The sequence below is a fragment of the Schistocerca nitens genome, chromosome 12 (genome assembly GCF_023898315.1).
Source record: "Schistocerca nitens isolate TAMUIC-IGC-003100 chromosome 12, iqSchNite1.1, whole genome shotgun sequence".
NCBI classification, from domain to species: domain Eukaryota; kingdom Metazoa; phylum Arthropoda; class Insecta; order Orthoptera; family Acrididae; genus Schistocerca; species Schistocerca nitens.
This window is the reverse complement of record NC_064625.1, coordinates 10,124,263-10,146,189: the sequence shown is the minus strand read 5'-3', so window position 1 is coordinate 10,146,189 and position 21,927 is coordinate 10,124,263. Positions and strand designations below refer to the sequence as shown.

Here is a 21,927-nt window from a genome sequence, read left to right as displayed (position 1 = left end):
AACCAGTCGCGAATTCCGAGATGGCTATGCACAGCAAATAACGATATATTCCTAACATGCCGATCTCGAAGTAACTTTCAAATTTTTTCATATCTTCATCCATTTCCGAGATACAGGGGTTCAAAGTTATCCTACTTCTACACGTAAAATACGCACGTAAAATCCGATGTGAGGCGAAAACGTAATTTATAAAGTGACGTAGCACGGTGAAATAAACTGTAAAGTGGCTCCGTTATCACCTGGGAACTCTGCGTTGTAGCACTGGAGCACTTGCAAATTTTTTTGCACGTAAAATCCGGTCTGGGAAGTAAAATTAGTTTTGCGTTATTCCAGTTTCACATAAGTAAACTATCTTAATTTTACTGAAAAATGCATTTATTTTCATATGAGTCACATGCCTGCTGCAGCAGGGGAAAGAAGGGAACCAGCGGAAAAATGCTTCTATCAAGAGCAGAATAATTGCGAATATGCTCCTGTTTGTTTAAAAGAATCTGGTTAAAAAGTGGGATACCAGCTGCCTCATTCTACATTCCTCAGCACATTTAAAAACTTTACCAAAAATGATGGCATACAAACAAATTCCCGCTTTTTTATGCTGAGAAAGAAGAAGACGGTGCAAGTGCCAAAGAGACGGAAAAGTAATAAAAACTGGAAGATGGTAGACAGTGGTTGAGTCATACAAAGTGCGAAGCAAACAATGGCAGTGTGAGAGAAAGACAGGGAACAGTGGTAGTAGAACGTAGTTGATAGTAACGGAACAGTACTAGGAAAAGAGTGAAGGAGACCGTGCCAGTGGAACAGGAGTAAAGAGGAAGTGGAGGTGGGTGAGAGCAAGTGATAATGAGAGACAGTCTGTGGCAATGACAACGACGAAGAGAGATATAGCAGCGGTGAGAAGAGACAGCAGCAGAGGGAAGGAAGGAAAGCGGTAGTAGCAGTAAGAGAGAGCAAGAGGGGGATAGGAGACAGTTGTAGTAGGACAGAACGGATGAACAGGAACAATGACAGTGAGACACGAAGAGATAATGACAATGAGTTGGGCCGAATGAATGAGTGAGAAAGGACAACTAGGAGTAGAAGGGTGTGAGCCACGTAGAGCGATGGACTTGCGGGGTGAGTGACCTACAGTTAGGGGAGGTTGCGGGATTCAGAGGTGAGATGCGTGTTAAAAAGAGTGCGAATATCTTCGCCTGCCAAAAATTTTAAAGGTGCTAAAGAAGGTAGAATGAGGTAGCTGGTATCCCACTTTTCGGTCTGCCTCTTTTAAATAAACAGGAACATAATCGTATTTTTTGTGCTCCGATAGGAGCATTTTTCCGCTGGTACAATTTTCTTGAATTCGACGAAGATTTATACGGATCGATCGGAGAACACAGACGGCGACAATGTAGGATGAACGGGACACAACCCTGCAGAAAGTTATCAATTGTCTGCCTGAGGAGGCAGCAGTCTATTACGCGGAAGCCATCCCAGTTAGAGAAGCAGTAAAGTACGGCAGATCTCGCACGCGAGGGAGGGTGATGATATTAACCGTTTCCATAAGTGTACTAAAGAGTCTTATGAAACCAAAATGAAACGAAAGTGAATCGCCTATGATTATAGACACTATTAAAGAAATCGTTACAAATAAGCAAGCAGGAATACTGACAAATATCTTGTGGATTACAGGGCACAGTGGTATCTATCATAATTATATAATAGACAGCTTAGCCAAGTGAACAATGAACTGAGGTGAAATCCTAAATAATAGACTTCCTTATCAAGAAAAGCAGGGCACAGTCAATGAGAAAGCGAGAAACGACTGGTAGGCGCATTGGGATTCTACCAAGACAGCAAAAAGAGTACAGTACGACCAGCTGCCACTAAAAGAAGCGTTATCCCCTTTGTTTACTGATTGGAAAGGAGCAAATGAATCACAGCAACTAATACTCTCGTGCCCTTAAATCTTGCCAAATTCCCAACCCGTCAGTTCTGCAAAGGACGGAAGGAATCTCTGTCATGTGATTTTTCAATGAAGAAGGAATGTGAATCATGTACTATTCTCGTGTGCCAGATACAAGGCACAACAAGGAGGTGGCGCCACCAGCGTAGACGTTGACACCATCACAGACAGCATGACGCAACTGCTACCAATCTGAAGCCGTCTTTGGGCTATATAAGGCCACCACAGCAGCAATTTCGACAGTCCGCGCTCTACACGCGCAGTATGAGCGCGCAGCCGATGCGCAGCCGCCTGCGACGAGATCGGAGCGTGGGCTACCAAATGGCGGCTCGAGTTCAATCCTGGGATGAGCCTGGCTGTGGTGTTTACGCGCAGGCGCATCTGCAGCAAGTGCGGATCGTGGGGGCCCCCACTCCGTGGCCTCGCACTGGAAAATACCTCGGCGTCACCTCGGACCGGCGCCTGGCCTGGGGACCACACATCCAGGGGCTGAGAGGCCGAGCGCTCCGAAAGATCCTCTGCTCGGCCCCACAAATATTCTGCCCACCCACTGCGGCATCTCGCTGTACGTAGCACTCGTCTGGCCGGTTCTCGAGTAAGAGGCCGCGGTGTGGGGAAACGCGGCTGAAACCCGTCTGCAGACACTGCAGAGAGTGCAGAATAAAGCCTTCCGGCTGGCGCTCCATCTGCCGAGGACACGAGGCAGCTGCAAGACATCGCGGGAAAAGAATGGTTCAAAAGGCTGTGAGCACTATGGGACTTAACTGCTGCGGTCATCAGTCGCCTAGAACTTAGAACTACTTAAACCTAACTAACCTAAGACATCACACACACCCATGCCCAAGGCAGGATTCGAACCTGCGACCGTGACAGTCGCGCGGTTCCGGACTGAAGCGCCTGGAACCGCTCTGCCACACCGGCCGACCATCGCGGGAATCCCGACGCTGCAGCGCCGCTTCCACGAACTCACAACGAGGTTCTACGCATCGGCGAGGACATCTAGAAACCTGCTCGTCAGTGGACTGGGAAACCAACTTCATTATCGCCCGGCTACCTGATGGCCGGACCGACTCCTGGAATGATAACCCGGCAACGAGAGGAGAAGAATACAACCGACTGACAACCGAGAAGAGGGGCAGAAAAGAGAAGAAAACGAATACACTACGATTCACCGAAACAGGAACAGCAGGCTCTGCTTAACCTGCATCGACCGTGCATGGCCTGCACGTGTGTCACGTCTCTCTGTCTGCCGGTCTGTTGCTCCTGACGAAGACAGTGGTGGAAATCGTCAGAAGCTCGAGTTTAAAACCCTGAACTGATGCGGCAGAAGGCCGTACACAGCATCGTGACCGGGACAGCGCGTCTCACGAAATAAGCGTTAAACGAAATAAAAATAAAAGGAACGAAACTTGTCTAGCTTGAAGGGGGAAACTAGATGGCGCTATGGTTGGGCCGCTAGATGGCGCTGCCATAGGTCAAACGGATATCAACTGCGTTTTTTAAAATAGTAACCCACATTTTTATTACATATTCTTGTACTACGTAAAGAAATGTGAATGTTTTAGTTGGACCACTTTGTTCGCTCTGTGACAGATGGCGCTGTAATAGTCACAAACATATGGCTCACAATTTTAGACGAACAGTTGGTAACAGGTAGGTTTCTTAAATTAAAATACAGATCGTAGGTACGTTTGAACATTTTATTTCGGTTGTTCCAATGTGATACATGTACCTTTCTGAGCTTATCATTTCTGAGAACGCATGCTGTTACACCGTGATTACCTGTAAATACCACATAAATGCAATAAATGCTCAAAACGATGTCCGTCAACCTCAGTGCATTTGGCAGTAGGTGTAACGACATTCCTCTCAACTGCGAGTAGTTCGCCTTCCGTAATGTTCGCACATGCATTGACAATGCGCTGACGAATGTTGTCAGGCGTTGTCGGTGGATCACGATAGCAAATACCCTTCAACTTTACCTACAGAAAGAAATCCGGCGACATCAGATTCGGTGAACGTGCGGGCCATGGTATGGTGCTTCGACGACCAATCCACCTGTCATGAAATATGCTACTACAGTGGTTCCCAACAGGTGGTCCGCGGACCCCCCGGGGTCCGCGAGCTATGCCAGAGGGGTCCGCAAGATCCTATTAGAATGAAAAATATATTACATATATTTCGTATGATAAGAGATTTTTTGTTTTGGCCGCTTCCTGCATGAGCAGAGCTTTAGCGAACGCAAACTTTTGCGTCTAGCGTCTTCCTAGAGCCAACTGACACTAGCACACTCTAGTGCAAAACTAGAATTAGATAGAGGCAAATAGTTTTGCTGTATGCCGTTAAACTGCACGCGCTGTCTCTTTGCAGCTGACAACTGACAGTCACTTTACACAGAAACTCGCGTTTCAGACGACAATCGGCCATTGTTAATTTATTGCCACTGCATTCACAGACCGTCTTGTTTACATATTCAATATTCTGTATTAAAACAGTAGTGTTTGTAAAGCGTTGTTTTTCGCGGAAGCTACAGTTCGGGTAGTTAAAAATGGACCGTTGGTTAAAAAGGTACCAATCATGCTCGATGAGGGGTCCTCGAAAAAATATTGTTGGGAACCCCTGCGCTATTCAGTACCGCTCCAATCGCACGCGAGCAATGTGCCGGACATCCATCATGTTGGAAGTACATCGCCATTCTGTCATGCAGTGAAACATCTTGTAGTAACATCGGTAAAACATTACGTAGGAAATCAGCATACATTGCACCATTTAGATTGCCGTCGATAAAATGGGGGCCAATTATCCTTCCTCTCATAATGCCGCACCATACTTTAACCCGCCAAGGTCGCTGATGTACCACTTGCCGCAGCCATCGTGCCCAATAGTGCATATTACGCCGGTTTATGTTACCGCTGTTGGTGAATGACGCTTCGTCGCTAAATAGAACGCGTGCAAAATATGTGTCATCGTCCCGTAATTTCTCTTGCGCCCAGTGGCAGAACTGTACACGACTTTCAAAGTCGTCGCCATGCAATTTCTGGTGCATATAAATATGGTATGGGTACAATCGATGTTGATGTAGCATTCTCAACACCGACGTTTTTTAGATCCCCAATTCTTGCGCAATATGTCTGCTACTGATGTGGGGATTAGCCGTGTCAGCAGCTAAAACACCTACTTGGGCATCATCATTTGTTGCAGGTCGTGGTTGACGTTTCACATGTGTCTGAACACTTCCTGTTTCCTTAAATAACGTAACTGTCCGGCGAACGGTCCGAACACTTGGATGATGTCGTCCAGGATACCGAGCAACATACAGGGTGTTTCAAAAATGACCGGTACATTTGAAACGGCAATAAAAACTAAACGAGCAGCGATAGAAATACACCGTTTGTTGCAATATGCTTGGGACAACAGTACATTTTCAGGCGGACAAACTTTCGAAATTACAGTAGTTACAATTTTCAACAACAGATGGCGCTGCAAGTGATGTGAAAGATATAGAAGACAACGCAGTCTGTGGGTGCGCCATTCTGTACGACGTCGTTCTGCTGTAAGCGTGTGCTGTCCACAACGTGCAAGTGTGCTGTAGACAACATGGTTTATTCCTTAGAACAGAGGATTTTTCTGGTGTTGGAATTCCACCGCCTAGAACACAGTGTTGTTGCAACAAGACGACGTTTTCAACGGAGGTTTAATGTAACCAAAGGACCGAAAAGCGATACAATAAAGGATCTGTTTGAAAAATTTCAACGGACTGGGAACGTGACGGATGAACGTGCTGGAAAGGTAGGGCGACCGCGTACGGCAACTACAGAGGGCAACGCGCAGCTAGTGCAGCAGGTGATCCAACAGCAGCCTCGGGTTTCCGTCCGCCGTGTTGCAGCTGCGGTCCAAATGACGCCAACGTCCACGTATCGTCTCATGCGCCAGAGTTTACACCTCTATCCATATAAAATTCAAACGCGGCAACCCCTCAGCGCCGCTACCATTGCTGCACGAGGGACATTCGCTAACGATATAGTGCACAGGATTGATGACGGCGATATGCATGTGGGCAGCATTTGGTTTACTGACGAAGCTTATTTTTACCTGGACGGCTTCGTCAATAAACAGAACTGGCGCATATGGGGAACCGAAAAGCCCCATGTTGCAGTCCCATCGTCCCTGCATCCTCAAAAAGTACTGGTCTGGGCCGCCATGTCTTCCAAAGGAATCATTGGCCCATTTTTCAGATCCGAAACGATTACTGCATCACGCTATCTGGACATTCTTCGTGAATTTGTGGCGGTACAAACTGCCTTAGACGACACTGCGAACACCTCGTGGTTTATGCAAGATGGTGCCCGGCCACATCGCATGGCCGACGTCTTTAATTTCCTGAATATTTCGATGATCGTGTGATTGCTTTGGGCTATCCGAAACATACAGGAGGCGGCGTGGATTGGCCTCCCTATTCGCCAGACATGAACCCCTGTGACTTCTTTCTGTGGGGACACTTGAAAGACCAGGTGTACCGCCAGAATCCAGAAACAATTGAACAGCTGAAGCAGTACATCTCATCTGCATGTGAAGCCATTCCGCCAGACACGTTGTCAAAGGTTTCGGGTAATTTCATTCAGAGACTACGCCATATTATTGCTACGAATGGTGGATATGTGGAAAATTTCGTACTATAGAGTTTCCCAGACCGCAGCGCCATCTGTTGTTGAAAATTGTAACTACTGTAATTTCGAAAGTTTGTCTGCCTGAAAATGTACTGTTGTCCCAAGCATATTGCAACAAACGGTGTATTTCTATCGCTGCTCGTTTAGTTTTTATTGCCGTTTCAAGTATACCGGTCATTTTTGAAACACCCTGTACATAGCACAGGCCCGTTGGGCATTTTGATCACAATAGCCCATCAATACGATATCGACCTTTTCCGCAATTGGTAAACGGTCCATTTTAACACGGGTAATGTATCACTAAGCAAATACCGTCCGCACTGGCGAAATGTTACGTGATACCACTTACGTATACGTTTGTGACTATTACGGCGCCATCTATTACAAAGTGAAAAAAGTGGTCCAACTAAAACTATCATATTTCTTTACGTACTACACGAATATGTAATACAAATTGGGGGTTCCCATTTAAAAAAACGCAGTTGATATCCGTTTGACCTATGGCAGCGCCGTGTAGCGGACCAACCATAGCGCCATCTGGTTTCCCCCTTCAAGCTAGACGAGTTTCGTTCTTTGTAGTATTTTCGTTTGATGCTTATTTCGTGAGATATTTGGCCCGGTCACGAACAGTGGACCACCCTGCATACATGTACAACAGTGCCGTCGCGAAAGACTTCGTTCTCGTGTGACACATCGTAACTGAAAATCCCAGTTAGCGAAAAGTAAGATTAACAGAAATGACAGCGAGCAGACTTACTGCGGCTGCCCGCCAGCTGCGCGGTGGGCTTGACGAGCTCCCAGGGGTCGCCCGGCTGGTGGAAGGGCGTCAACACGGTCAGGTTGTGGCCCCGGCGCGCCAGCTCCACCAGCAGCTCGCGGTTCACGATCCAGTGGCTGCGGCCCTCCATCGGGAACACGGCCAGGATGTTGGCACCCCTGGCGGCGGGGAGCCACCCGCAGCACCACGCCGCCGCCGCCCACACCGCCAGCGCCACAGCCGACGTCTGCAACACCGACCACGCGTCAACACTCCTCGGTCAGCAACTCGGTACAAGAACAACAAAAAAAGAAAAAAACAGCCTAAGTGCAAGAAAGACTCGCGCATCGTGGATTCTGTACTAACTTGCCATCTTAACGATTATGCGTTATACACTGAAGAGCCAAAGAAATTGGTACACCTACCTAATATCGTGTAGCGGCTCCGCGGGCACGCACAAGTCCCACAACATGACATGGTATGGACTCGACTAATGTCTGAAGTAGTGCTTGAGGGAATCGACACCGTAAGAGGTGGTGGAGATCTCTTCTGAAGAGCACGTTGCAAGACATCCCAGATGTGCTCAATAATGTTCCTGTTTGGAGAGTTTGGTGGCCATCGTAAGTGTTTAAATTCAGAATAGTGTTCGTGCAGCCACTGTATAGCACTTTTGGACTTATGGCGCATCGCATTGTCCTGCTGGAATTGCCCGAGTCCGTCGGAATGCACAGTGGACATGAACGGACGCATGTGATCAGGCAGGACGCTTACATACGTGTCACCTGTCAGAGTCGTATCTAGAGGTATCATGGGTCCCATATCACTCCAACTGAATACTCCCCACTCCGTTACAGAGCCTCCACCAATTTCAACAGTCCCCTGCTGACATGCAGGATTCGTGAAGTAGTCTGCATACTCGTACACGCCTATCCGCTCAATACAATTTGAAACGAGACTCGTCCGACCAGGCAACATGTTTCCCGTCATCAACAGCCAAATGTCGGTGTTGACGGGCCCAGGCGAGGAGCAAAACTGTGCGCCGTGCAGTCACCGAAGGTACACGAGTGGGCCTTCGCCTCCAAGAGGCCATATCGATGATTTTCCGTCGAATGGTTCGCACGCTGACACTTGTTGATGGCCCAGCATTGTAATCTGCAGCGATTTGCGGAAAGGTTGCACACGTGTAACGTTTAACGATTCTCTTCAGCCGTCGTTGGTCCCTTTCTTGCAGGATCTTTTTCCAGCCGTAGCGATGTCGGAGATTTGATGTTTTACCGGATCCATGACATTCACAGTAAACTCGTGATATGGTCGTACGGGAGAATTCACACTTGATCGCTACCTCGCAGATCTGTGTTCTATCGCTCGTGAACCGACTATAAGATCACTTTCAAAGTCACTTGAATCTAGGGTGACCAGATGCAACTGTTTAAAAAGGAGGACAAACACCTTCAAAAAGGAGGACAAAGGGAGAAGAAAGAGGACACATCAACTGCAGATGAGGATACCACCCGTCAGCTTTGGACAAGTCACGTGACTGCCGGTAAAACTAGCAGTTAATTGTTACTGATGGTCAGGTGGTGGTTAACTGAACAATACAAAAAAAGTAAAACAATGATTGTGGTGACAGTGTGGCGTCAATTGCTTTGTTATGTCAACAACACGGTATTGTTTACAAAGCGGAAAACGTAAGACCATTCACCTCCCTTCGTTCGACGCACCGCTACCAACATCTACAATTCAAGCAGCAGCTGACGACATGTAAACTGCACTTTAACCTTCTGAATACAAATAAATTGAATGACTTTGAAACGATGAAATAAAACCATGACACTTAATCAGTCGAGTTATTTCTTACCTCTATTGGCCACTGAGACGTAGGCTACGTTCCAGCTCCACATATCTTACATTCCGTTTCAAATTCATTTCTCCCTTTCTTCAAGCCGGATATTTGCAGGAAAGGACATTAGAAAATGTACACTTTCGTTTAGGCATAGCCAAATATTTTACGTAACTTACTCGGTTTAAAATTACACTCACAAATCACAAATGCACTACAGGAAGCCAAGCCACTACAAAGTGAAGATACGAAACGAAAATTTTAAATAATCGATATTTGCATTCGCTTGTAAGTAGATCAACGATAATATCGACGATGCTGGTGCCAACTACTAACACCGCCTTATCACGAAGGCTGTGCCAATAGTTAAAGTATTTAAGAAAAGAACGGGACGAATTGTAAATTTAACTGTATTACGCTCAACTTTGCGAAAAACCCGGACACTGGAAAAATCCGCCCGGGCCCCGGACGAAGAACTAAAAAGGAGGACATGTCCAGATTAATCCGGACGTCCAGTCACCCTACTTGAATCTTGATAACCTGCCATTGTAGCAGCACTAACCTATCTAACAACTGCGCCAGACACTTCTTGCCTTATACAGGTGTTACCTACCGCAACGCCGTATTCTGCCTGTTTACATATCTCTGTATTTCAATACGCATACTATACCAGTTTCTTTGGCGCTTCAGTGTACACAGGTAGAACACCCACCCCCCGAATCGATAATCTCGACGATTTTTGTCTGTCATCGACATCGATTCCCGATAAAAACAGATCCTAACTCTGAGGGGCAGGTAAACGCCATAAAAATAAACCCTACAGATGCATGAAAAGTAATTTACATATTTCAAATTTGATCCACTTGTTATACTTCAGTTTTATTATTGTGAAACGTTTTCTACAGTGGGTTTGTAAAAATTCGCCTTAACAACAGAAAAGGTCTAAGCAATGGATGTAGTCACCGCAGCTAAACATCACCTCATTACAGCATACGATAGTTGGTGGTTGAACTATGGTAGAACTTTCTTTTAATTTTCGTGGTATCTCTTGAAACTGTTCTTATCTACTCGCAGGCAGAAAGGTGCACTGCACACTGAAAATGTTCACATAGTTCACACAAAGGTCTTTCTTGAACAGCAAATTATATATCTTCTATATGGTGAGATAATAGCCTGATGTTTACTGCTTTCGTGGCGAATACTTTCGTCTACGTATGGTTTGTGTGCATCGATCTGAGATGATAAATTATTTTTGTATACAGAGAATGAAGCAGCAGCCACTGAAACTATTTTCGGGACCTACAAACTTTTTTACACCTCTCGACGAAAGTGAATGTCGGCCACTGTCATGACTTGCATCACGGTCAACACTGTTGTCACTAGAAGGAATTTCATCAAATCATATTGGATAACATTCTTCCTCTATTGTTGTTTTTCGGCGAGACATACTGGTTGGAGAAGGTCATTCCATGAAAACCCTGACATGATAAGAAAATCCAGTAGTATGTCACATAGCTCCGAATAAATCGTGACATTAAATTAACCAAAGTAATACGAGTGACGAGTGAGCAAATGGAATACCACAGACTAACACAAGAATGCCTAAATGCATGTCATACCTTCCCACCGTGAGACAGACGCAGTTCCGAGGGGAGAAACGACAACAGAAGCCAAAAGCAGAACCGTGTTAACCTGGAAGGCCCTACGATAAGGGACGGACTCCCACGTCGCCAGCTAACCGCTAGGACCCCCCCCCCCCCCCCAAGCCCATGTTAAAAGCTAGAGCCCTCCAGAAGAACAGTATAGATCTTACGATAACACTAAAAGAACCACACCAGCTGCAAGTTTTAGCGTGAGACTTTTTCGCGTCTCTGTTACGTTGCAAACTTTAAAAACATTGCCCCACTACGAAAATTATAACGTTTCTCATTGGATAGACAGAATTTTTGTAGGCGGAGCTTAAGGTTAACATTGAGACCCTGATTGGTCAGATGAAAACACAGCCAAATAGTTTTTTTTAAACCAACTTCGGTAAATTGTAGTAAGGAGAAATTAGGAGAGAGTTGCTTCCGAGACGGCGAGGTGAGCGGAGCTGTGCTGCCCGCCGCCCCCTGACGAACACCGACAAGGTAATGAACGCATGCAATGCCACATAACAGCGCATAAAGCTTCACTCAGAACTGCAGAAGTCTCATCTGTTACACCCCCTTTTTGCGTAATACTAGTGTCGATCGTCAATTAAAGCTCATGGTGTTCACATTTGCCACTTGAAGTAAAAATCTGAAACGCGATGATTTTTCTGTTATATAGTTATTGAGAAGCCACATCAGCCACTGTAATTTACGACAAGTTAGATAAGTAATTAAAGATAATTGAGGGTTACTGTAGACTATTTTGATAGTTTTCTCTTTTGTGAAACTTAATTTAAATCTAGATGTGATATGGCATAGGTCATCCTTCGATCCACTGTAGAACTTGGAAACCCATTCAGGGAATATTCGTTCACATTTTTGTTGAACGTAGTTGGTTTTTACCATCCTGTATTAAAACATTTCCTTTTATCAATAGTGCAATTTATAAACAATGTTTGGTGAGTAGAATAAAATTTCCAATGGTAAACTTAACTGCTTTTTCGACGTTATTTTACCAGCTAACTAAAAATAGGAAAGCCTTGAACACCTTCCACTAAATTTAGTTAGTATTAAGATTCTTTTACAGGGAGTGCAGTGGAGCTGACGCTGAAATCATTAAGTATTTGGTTATATCATCGCTAGTCTCACCGAACTCTTCTGAACTCTACATGTCATGTGTGGTCTGACGTCTCCTTACCAGCAACAGGTCCCAGGTTCAAACTAGTCAATTCCCTAAAAAACACGCTCAGAGCGTTGTTGCGCGAAAGTGGTAGGGAGACGTGACATATTACAAACAGACACCATGCACAACGTTAGAAAATGGCGACCCTGCCAGGATGGTAAAATACCATGATTGAAGGTCGACCACATGCATAACTAGGTCAGAAAAATATCCTGTTAAAAAATTTTCGTAATAAAAAAAAATTTTTTTTTGAAAGGCATAAATAGTTAAAAACAGTAGCTGCATCGATAGATAGTGAGACATTCTAGCAGAGACAATAGCATAATTAAGTTATGAATATTAAAAATTGTTAGAATTACGTTTTCTCCTCAATGCAAGCACACAGGTGGCGGATACATCGTTGACAAGTTGGTTCTGACCCAACAAGTAAGTGAATTGATTGTCAAGTCGTGTGAACAAAAAGTTTATGAAACGCGTGAGATCGTATGAGCGCATGTTGACTCGAAGTAGGGCGCGTGAATTGCTTTTAAAACAGAAAATAAGGGATTCGGAAAGATTAGCAATGGCAGATCGAGACCTTTACCGAATTGAGGTAGAGACCCAGCATGAAAATGGACAGAGAATAGAGGACAGTACAACAGACGATGCAGTATCGCGAGAAATAGGACATATAACGCACCATAAAGAGGATAATGTACGTCAAGGTACAGAGAACATAAGTCAGCATACGACAGAGGAGCAGACATGTAGAGAGACAGTCGATGAGGACTCTAACTTGCGTCTTGAATACGTAGAACCCATAGTACAAGTAATCAGAGCTCCCTCACCACAGAGTACAAGGAATGCGAGCAGAAACGTGTCACAGCACAGTTCAATGCAATCGGTTGCGAACCAACACTTGGGCGAAAACACAGAGCGTAGGACGTCGGAAGAAAACGCAATAGGACCCACCAATCTGGTAGAATTATTACAACAAATTACGGAAACCATGACAAGGCAAAATAAAGACTAGCGAACCAAATTCAAATTCAGAAATCAGAAATCACGCGACAAATGTGTGAGTTAAAGAACAAAACAAAAAAATTCAGTTACACCTAAGTCATATTGAAGACGAGGCAAAAGAATCTCGAGAAGTGATAGGAAACTTACTAACAGGTTACAATCAATTGAGAACAGACATTGACAAGGTACAAGTGGACGTACAAACATTGCGTAATGACATTCAGGACGAGATCAAAACATTACATAACAACACCCAGGGAGAAGTCAAGAAACTAGAGAAACAGATAAACGTAATTACTAGACAAGCAGCAGGTACCTCGCGTGAAATTGTTGAAAACAGTGTGTTACACAAACGTATCACAAAAGCAGCGCTGAAAAGATATGATAACCGCATAGTCAAAATAGAAGCGCAAACGAAGCGACAATTTCAGAAATTGCGAACAGAGTTGTTGCAAACCATTGAAGAGCGTAGTGAACAGGATCGAACAAGCACAGAGTCTGTAACCACATCCACATCTGTAACAGCACCGGAAAAACAAGCAATTAACGAAGATATTACGCATTTGCGATTCCAATCACAGGCGGAAAGTAACATAAGTGAAATCAGACAGCCTGCACAGCAACAAACACGTTTCGAAATTCTTGATGAACAAACGTCATCACAAACACATGCGGAACCACAAATGTATGTTTCAAGACAGTCTGGATCGTGCAATGAAGCAGCAAGGTTAGCCAGACAAGATACCGAACCAATACCTGACAATGGAAAGCCAGGTCGCGAAGAGTACAGTGCATTGCATTCAGCTACACGTTCACAACCGATGGAAGAAAATTATTGCGTACCACTCCAACGATACTACGCAAGGGTAGGCGAAAGTTACAGTGGACAATATCCAATGGATCTACCACAACCGGAAAGAACGACGGGAGAAATGATCAGAAACAAAAGTGGCGAAGAATCGCGAATTTCATATGGAACTATGACGAAGTACGACAACGATCATTTCCCCACAGTCAGAAAATTTCAACACTTTCGAGAAGGAAACTCATTACATCCACGAACTTTTATTGATCAATTCCGAGTAGGATTACCAGAACACTGGACGCTAGAACACAAATTAGAATTTATATGTGCACACATGTCAGGAACAGTCGCAGAAACCATGCAGAATGTTGCAGCGACATGCCGATCGTACGAAGATTTCAGAGAAAAGTTTCTCTCACGATTTGGTCCAGCGAAGCACAGAACAGAGTGAAGTACGAATTATTACAGAACCCATATTTTGAAAATTCAGGAGAGAAGAGTCCCGTGAAATTTTTCGAATTAATGGCAAAGAAAAATCAATGCTTAGATGTACCATACAGTGACGGAGGGTTGATTAAATTATGCGCGATGAAGCTACCATTGAAATACCAGCAATCGCGGAGGCAATGACGTCGAAGCATTTAAAGGTATTCTAAGGGAACTAGAGTTCATATTTTCGGAAGATGACGCAAGAAAAAGACGAAGCGCACGTGAAAACGAAAGCAAAAAGCAGTGGAATCCACAAGACACAGTACGAAGAAACATTAATTACGAACCATGTGATAACTTCGCACCAAGAAGCGACAATAGATTTCAACAAAGAACCGGTTATGGATTTAGAAGAGAATATGGCAATAACTATAATTCACCCAGGAACGGCAACAACTATTACAGAGGGAATAACGACAACCGGAACGGGTACTGGAGAACCAATAGACCGACAAATTATCAACAAAGGAACCACTATCAACAAGCTGAACAAGAAAAGAGAATACAGATATAAGAAGTGGAGGTAAGACCACCAAACCCCGAAAAACGTTCGAATTGACAGCTAAGCGCCCATGCCAAAGAGAATGACGCACCGACCCAGGACAATTGCAGCACCTTGAACAGAGAAGTAAAAATCTTATCACGAGAAGAGAAGAAGGAAGAAACAAATCCGCAGGGACCAGATGAAAACGAAGACAAGAAAATAACAATATCGTTTTGGGAAGAAATTAATTGGGAGAATACTGACGAGGAAGATGAATTACCAGAGGCATGCACAACGAATGTAGGAGGAAAGGACGAAGTAATGAGTATTGCAGAGCTATTTGAGATGGAAACCAGGGAAACCGAATTCAGTGAGGATAACGTGCAGTCGAGAGAAGCTGAAAATAAGTTACGAGTGGGCACACAACCCAACGTATATAATAAAGGAAGTTATGAAGCGATAATTAGAGCATTTAGATGCGATTAGGAGAAGATAGACAAGGATGAGGAAAAAGTAGAGGATGTTGAAGAAAGCGTAAACGAAGGAGGAAATAGAGAAGAGGAAATAAAAGAGAGAGATGTAGCAGTCGAAGCTTATCCTACAGAAAGTTCGAATTCACAAGGGAAATTCCTAAAAAGACTCATGTATGATTCAGTGGAGGATTCGTTGATGCAAGAAGAAGAAGAACAGAACCAACCCTTTCAAATTCAACCAATTGTGAAGGCCATGGTAAAGCATATCCCAGTCAATATTGTAATTTATAGTGGAAGTGAACTGCCTGCGATCTAAGAAAATTTATTCATGCAGTGTAATGCCAATGAGGAATTGCCAGTTCTGAAAACACATAAGATTAAAGTAAGAGGTCCTATTAGAAACAATGCTGCGGAAGTTATGAGACTAACAAGGTTAACTCTTTCGTGTCAAGGTCAAAAGATCGAAGCCAACTTTGTGATTATACCTAAACTAACTGTAGATTTGATTATAGGTGCAGATTTTTTAAATGAGAGACGAGCAATAATAGATATGGGGAAAGGTAGCGTAACATTCGGGAATGTCACACTTCTCTTTGAGCAAAAGTTAAAATTAGAAGAAATACCAGTTATAAACAAACAATTAAGAATGATGCGAGATAAGGAGGATGAAGAATTAGAATGGTATGCACAAAAGGGGGAATCGCCTCAACTCATGTTAGAAGTCCATAAAGAAATCGACAAAAAATTGCAAGAAGTTCAAGGTATATCGGAACACAGTAAAAGAGAATTAGAGGGTATTTTATGAGATAAAGCAGAGGTATTTTTACCTAAGACTGGCAGTATTAAACACTTTCAGTACTAGTTTGAAGATTAATTTTATTACTGGTAAATAATCAGCACAATATTTCAAGATTATGTTGCAGATAAGATCGTCAGGAGAAATAAGAATGAAGAGAGAGGAAAGTGGGAAAAAGAAAGTAGTTTCAATAAAAAGAAAAACAAAAATAACACCAATAGTACCCTAGATTAAGGTGAAGGGATAAAGCATAGATAGTCTAACAGCATGAAATACTAAAATGCTATACACCACGACACTACACAAAAATAAAAAATGTAGAAGTTAAGACTCAAAATATCTTAGAATTGCAACATGGAAAGGGCGCCGAAATCTGTGAAGCTTTTTAAGAAGGCGTAAAACAATGTAGGTACTAGACATATGTTAGATGATTATAAGTAAAACTTTGTGTAAGAACCATTGTAAAAACTCCAACAAAGACCAGATGCAACGAACCACAAGTTGCAACGCGAGAAGTATCAAGAAAGAAAAGGACGTAATTAGCAAGACACGATTCCTACAAGGCAGAAGCATCGAGAGAAGGGAAAGGACAGTGAGACCAACAGAGGGTAGCTGAAGTGGGCAGTAAATCTGCTGAACCACAGGGTGGCGGAACCCTGCTGGGACAGAACACGAACCACAGAGTGACGGAACACGGAAGGGACCCGGTGCGGGGACTGACAAGCAAACACCGGACTTTCACTGCTCATAAACCCCGGCACGCCCCAACTCAGCGGAGCGAGCAAAAAACGGCCCGACGAGAAGACCTCATGGGCAAGCCACCACTGGCAAAAAAAAATGTGTAAAAGTCACACTACAGCTATTAAACAGCACGCTGATGCACGAAACTGAAGAAAACTTCCACAAAGTAAAAATGACACGCCCAAACAATTTATCAAACTGTTACTAAGAGGAGAATTTCAAAGCGACTAGTTATCAATAAATATTTCCATATCCTGCCCAGAGAAGAACAAAGAAGCAAGTAAGAAGCAGAGAAAAAGCAGGAAGAACAGAAGTTGAAGATTCGCAAGATTGAGACCAAGAAAGAAGACGGGCGAAGAATAGACGACATACCTTCCCAAATCCCTATCCTATTGCAAACTAGTCGTCTGTGAAGTATTACAACAAAAAACGACCGCTTTTAGCGACACATAACGATGCCTTTCACGCATACAAAACCAATAAACCACGAGATTCTGCACGCACAGCTCCATTCCATTATGGGACCTCCACAACAGCAACACACACTTGCAAAGTCAACAAGGAATGATGAACGAAGCTGTACATCAAATACTTGCCCACATCCATCTCGCTCAAGTCCATCACCTTTGTGCAAAAAAAAACATTCGCCAACCTCATGCTTAAACATTCATAGGATTGTGTGAATGTGTGAAATCAAATTATGTGATGTAGGAATTGTGCAAAAGAAACTAAATAAGTTAAGCACACCAGACAGCTAATAAACTACAAAATAACAGTAATTGACTATGGACTTAAGTAAAAAATAGACTATCGATAAAAATAAGTCATTAGTTCAGAAATGGACAGTATATAAAGAATAAAAGTAAGGCATAATAAACACTAAAACTACATGCCACTTATTTTCTCCTCATAAAAATAAAAGAATAACTATAAAAACAAAGAATAAAAAATTATCTTGCTGGATGTTTTCCCTTTTTGTAACATTTGTACCATTTGTTAGGATAATATCTCAATACTTGTGTATGTATATTTATTTGTCAAAGCAATTCTTGGAAATAACTCTTATTTCTTAGTGTAACAATGTTGAAATGAGTGTCTAGAAACAAAAACATTTTACTTGTACATGATATTTAGAAAATGTGTTGAGAATAGATTTTACTTAATTACTACATTTATAAAAACAATATTTCTAAGAAAATCGATGTGAAATACTCCTCACTTTCAATAACAAACTTCTTAAAAAACAAACTTCACAATTAAATAAAGAAAGAAAATAATTAAAAAATAATAATTATAATACAATAAAAATATTCTTCCCTTGTCAATATAAACATATTTTTGATAATAATGTGGAAGAATTTAAAAATATAAATTAGTAATACAAACTAGCATAGAACAGAATAACGTGGCTGAACAGTAGGCAACAAAATTTAGATTGTTGTTGTTGTTGTGGTCTTCAGTCCTGAGACTGGTTTGATGCAGCTCTCCATGCTACTCTATCCTGTGCAAGGTTCCTCATCTCCCAGTACTTACTGCAACCTACATCCTTCTGAATCTGCTTAGTGTATTCATCTCTTGGTCTCCCCCTACGATTTTTACCCTCCACGCTGCCCTCCAATGCTAAATTTGTGATCCCTTGACGCCTCAGAACATGTCCTACCAACCGATCCCTTCCTCTAGTTAAGTTGTGCCACAAACTTCTCTTCTCCCAATTCTATTCAATACCTCCTCATTAGTTACGTGATCTACCCACCTTATCTTCAGCATTCTTCTGTAGCACCACATTTCGAAAGCTTCTATTCTCTTCTTGTCCAAACTAGTTATCGTCCATGTTTCACTTCCATACATGGCCACACTCCATACAAATACTTCCAGAAACGACTTCCTGACACTTAAATCTATACTCGATGTTAACAAATTTCTCTTCTTCAGAAACGATTTCCTTGCCATTGCCAGTCTACATTTTATATCCTCTCTACTTCGACCATCATCAGTTATTTTACTCCCTAAATAGCAAAACTCCTTTACTACTTTAAGTGTCTCATTTCCTAATCTAATCCCCTCAGCATCACCCGATTTAATTTGACTACATTCCATTATCCTCGTTTTGCTTTTGTTGATGTTCATCTTATATCCTCCTTTCAAGACACTGTCCATTCCGTTCAACTGCTCTTGTAAGTCCTTTGCTGTCTCTGATAGAATTACAATGTCATTGGTGAACCTCAAAGTTTTTATTTCTTCTCCATGGATTTTAATACCTACGCTGAATTTTTCTTTTGTTTGCCTCCCTGCTTGCTCAGTATACAGATTGAATAACGTCGGGGAGAGGCTACAACCCTGTCTCACTCCCTTCCCCACCACTGCTTCCCTTTCATGCCCCTCGACTCTTATAACTGCCATCTGGTTTCTGTACAAATTGTAAATAGCCTTTCGCTCCTTGTATTTTACCCCTGCCACCTTCAGAATTTGAAACAGAGTATTCCAGTTAACGTTGTCAAAAGCTTTCTCTAAGTCTACAAATGCTAGAATCGTAGGTTTGCCTTTTCTTAATCTTTCTTCTAAGATAAGTCGTAAGGTTAGCATTGCCTCACGTGTTCCAACATTTCTACGGAATCCAAACTGATCTTCCCCGAGGTCTGCTTCTACCAGTTTTTCCATTCGTCTGTAAAGAATTCGCGTTAGTATTTTGCAGCTGTGACTTATTAAACTGATAGTACGGTAATTTTCACATCTGTCAACACCTGCTTTATTTGGGATTGGAATTATTATATTCTTCTTGAAGTCTGTGGATATTTCGCCTGTCTCATACATCTTGCTCACCAGATGGTAAGGTTTTGTCAGGACTGGCTCTCCCAAGGCTGTCAGTAGTTCTAATGGAATGTTGTCTACTCCCGGGGCCTTGTTTCGACTCAGGTCTTTCAGTGCTCTGTCAAACTCTTCACGCAGTATCTTATCTCCCATTTCATCTTCATCTACATCCTCTTCCATTTCCATAATATTATACCCAAGTACATCGCCCTTGTATAAACCCTCTATATACTCCTTCCACCTTTCTGCCTTCCCTTCTTTGCTTAGAACTGGGTTGCCATCTGAGCTCTTGATATTCATACAAGTGGTTCTCTTCTCTCCAAAGGTCTCTTTAATTTTCCTGTAGGCAGTATCTATCTTACCCCTAGTGAGACAAGCCTCTACATCCTTACATTTGTCCTCTAGCCATCCCTGCTTAGCCATTTTGCACTTCCTGTCGATCTCATTTTTGAGACGTTTGTATTCCTTTTTGCCTGCTTCATTTACTGCATTTTTATATTTTCTCCTTTCATCAGTTAAATTCAATATTTCTTCTGTTACCCAAGGATTTCTATTAGCCCTCGTCTTTTTACCTACTTGATCGTCTGCTGCCTTCACTACTTCATCCCTCAGAGCTACCCATTCTTCTTCTACTGTGTTTCTTTCCCCCATTCCTGTCAATTGTTCCCTTATGCTCTCCCTGAAACTCTCTACAACCTCTGGTTCTTTCAGTTTATCCAGGTCCCATCTCCTTAAATTCCCACCTTTTTGCAGTTTCTTCAGTTTCAATCTGCAGTTCATAACCAATAGATTGTGGTCAGAATCCACATCTGCCCCTGGAAATGTCTTACAATTTAAAACCTGGTTCCTAAATCTCTGTCTTACCATTATATAATCTATCTGATACCTTTTAGTATCTCCAGGATTCTTCCAGATATACAACCTTCTTTTATGATTCTTGAACCAAGTGTTAGCTATGATTAACTTATGCTCTGTGCAAAATTCTACAAGGTGGCTTCCTCTTTCATTTCTTCCCCCCAATCCATATTCACCTACTATGTTTTCTTCTCTCCCTTTTCCTACTGACGAATTCCAGTCACCCATGACTATTAAATTTTCGTCTCCCTTCACTACCTGAATAATTTCTTTTATCTCGTCATACATTTCATCAATTTCCTCATCATCTGCAGAGCTAGTTGGCATATAAACTTGTACTACTGTAGTAGGTGTGGGCTTTGTGTCTATCTTGGCCGCAATAATGCGTTCACTATGCTGTTTGTAGTAGCTAACCCGCACTCCTATTTTTTTATTCATTATTAAACCTACTCCTGCATTACCCCTATTTGATTTTGTATTTATAAATCTGTAATCACCTGACCAAAAGTCTTGTACCTCCTGCCACCGAACTTCACTAATTCCCACTATATCTAACTTTAACCTATCCATTTCCCTTTTTAAATTTTCTAACCTGCCTGCCCGATTAAGTGATCTGACATTCCACGCTCCGATCCGTAGAATGCCAGTTTTCTTTCTCCTGATAACGACGTCCTCTTGAGTAGTCCCTGCCCGGAGATCCAAATGGGGGACCATTTTACCTCCGGAATATTTTACCCAAGAGGACGCCATCATCATTTAATCATACAGTAAAGCTGCATGTCCTCATGAAAAGTTATGGCCGTAGTTTCCCCTTGCTTTCAGCCGTTCGCAATACCAGCACAGCAAGGCCGTTTTGGTTAATGTTACAAGGCCAGATCAGTCAATCATCCAGACTGTTGCCTCTGCAACTACTGAAAAGGCTGCTGCCCCTCTTCAGGAACCACATGTTTGTCTGGCCTCTCAACAGATACCCCTCCGTTGTGGTTGCACCTACGGTACGGCCATCTGTATCGCTGAGGCACACAAGCCTCCCCACCAACGGCAAGGTCCATGGTTCATGGGGGAATAATTTTTGACTGGCTTAGACAACGATTCAATCATTGCCTAACTTCAGTACAAAAATTAAGTTTGAAGGGTGGTGGTATGTAAGGTGTCAGGCAAATCCAACACCTTCCATGAAAACCCTGACATGATAAGCAAATCCAGTAGATTGTCACATAGCTCCGAATAAGTCGTGACATTAAATTAACCAAAGTAATACAAGTAACGAGTGAGCAAATGGAATACCACAGACTAACACAAGAATGCCTAAATGCATGTCATACCTTCCCACCGTGAGACAGACACAGTTCCGAGGGGAGAAACGAGAACAGAAGCCGAGAGCAGAACCGTGTTAACCTGGAAGGCCCTACGATAAGGGACGGACTCCCACATCGCCAGCTAACCGCTAGGAC

At 42.9% G+C, this 21,927-nt stretch overlaps 1 protein-coding gene across 1 annotated transcript in view; it reads right to left on the bottom strand.

Annotated features, from left to right (window-relative positions):
• LOC126214868 (UDP-glucosyltransferase 2-like) overlaps positions 1-21,927 on the bottom strand; it is a 104,064-nt gene that overhangs the window by 26,446 nt on the left and 55,691 nt on the right. The window contains exon 2 of the mRNA XM_049941513.1: positions 7,367-7,613. Coding sequence (XP_049797470.1) covers positions 7,367-7,613 — 247 coding nt within the window. The remainder of the gene's footprint in view (positions 1-7,366; positions 7,614-21,927) is intronic.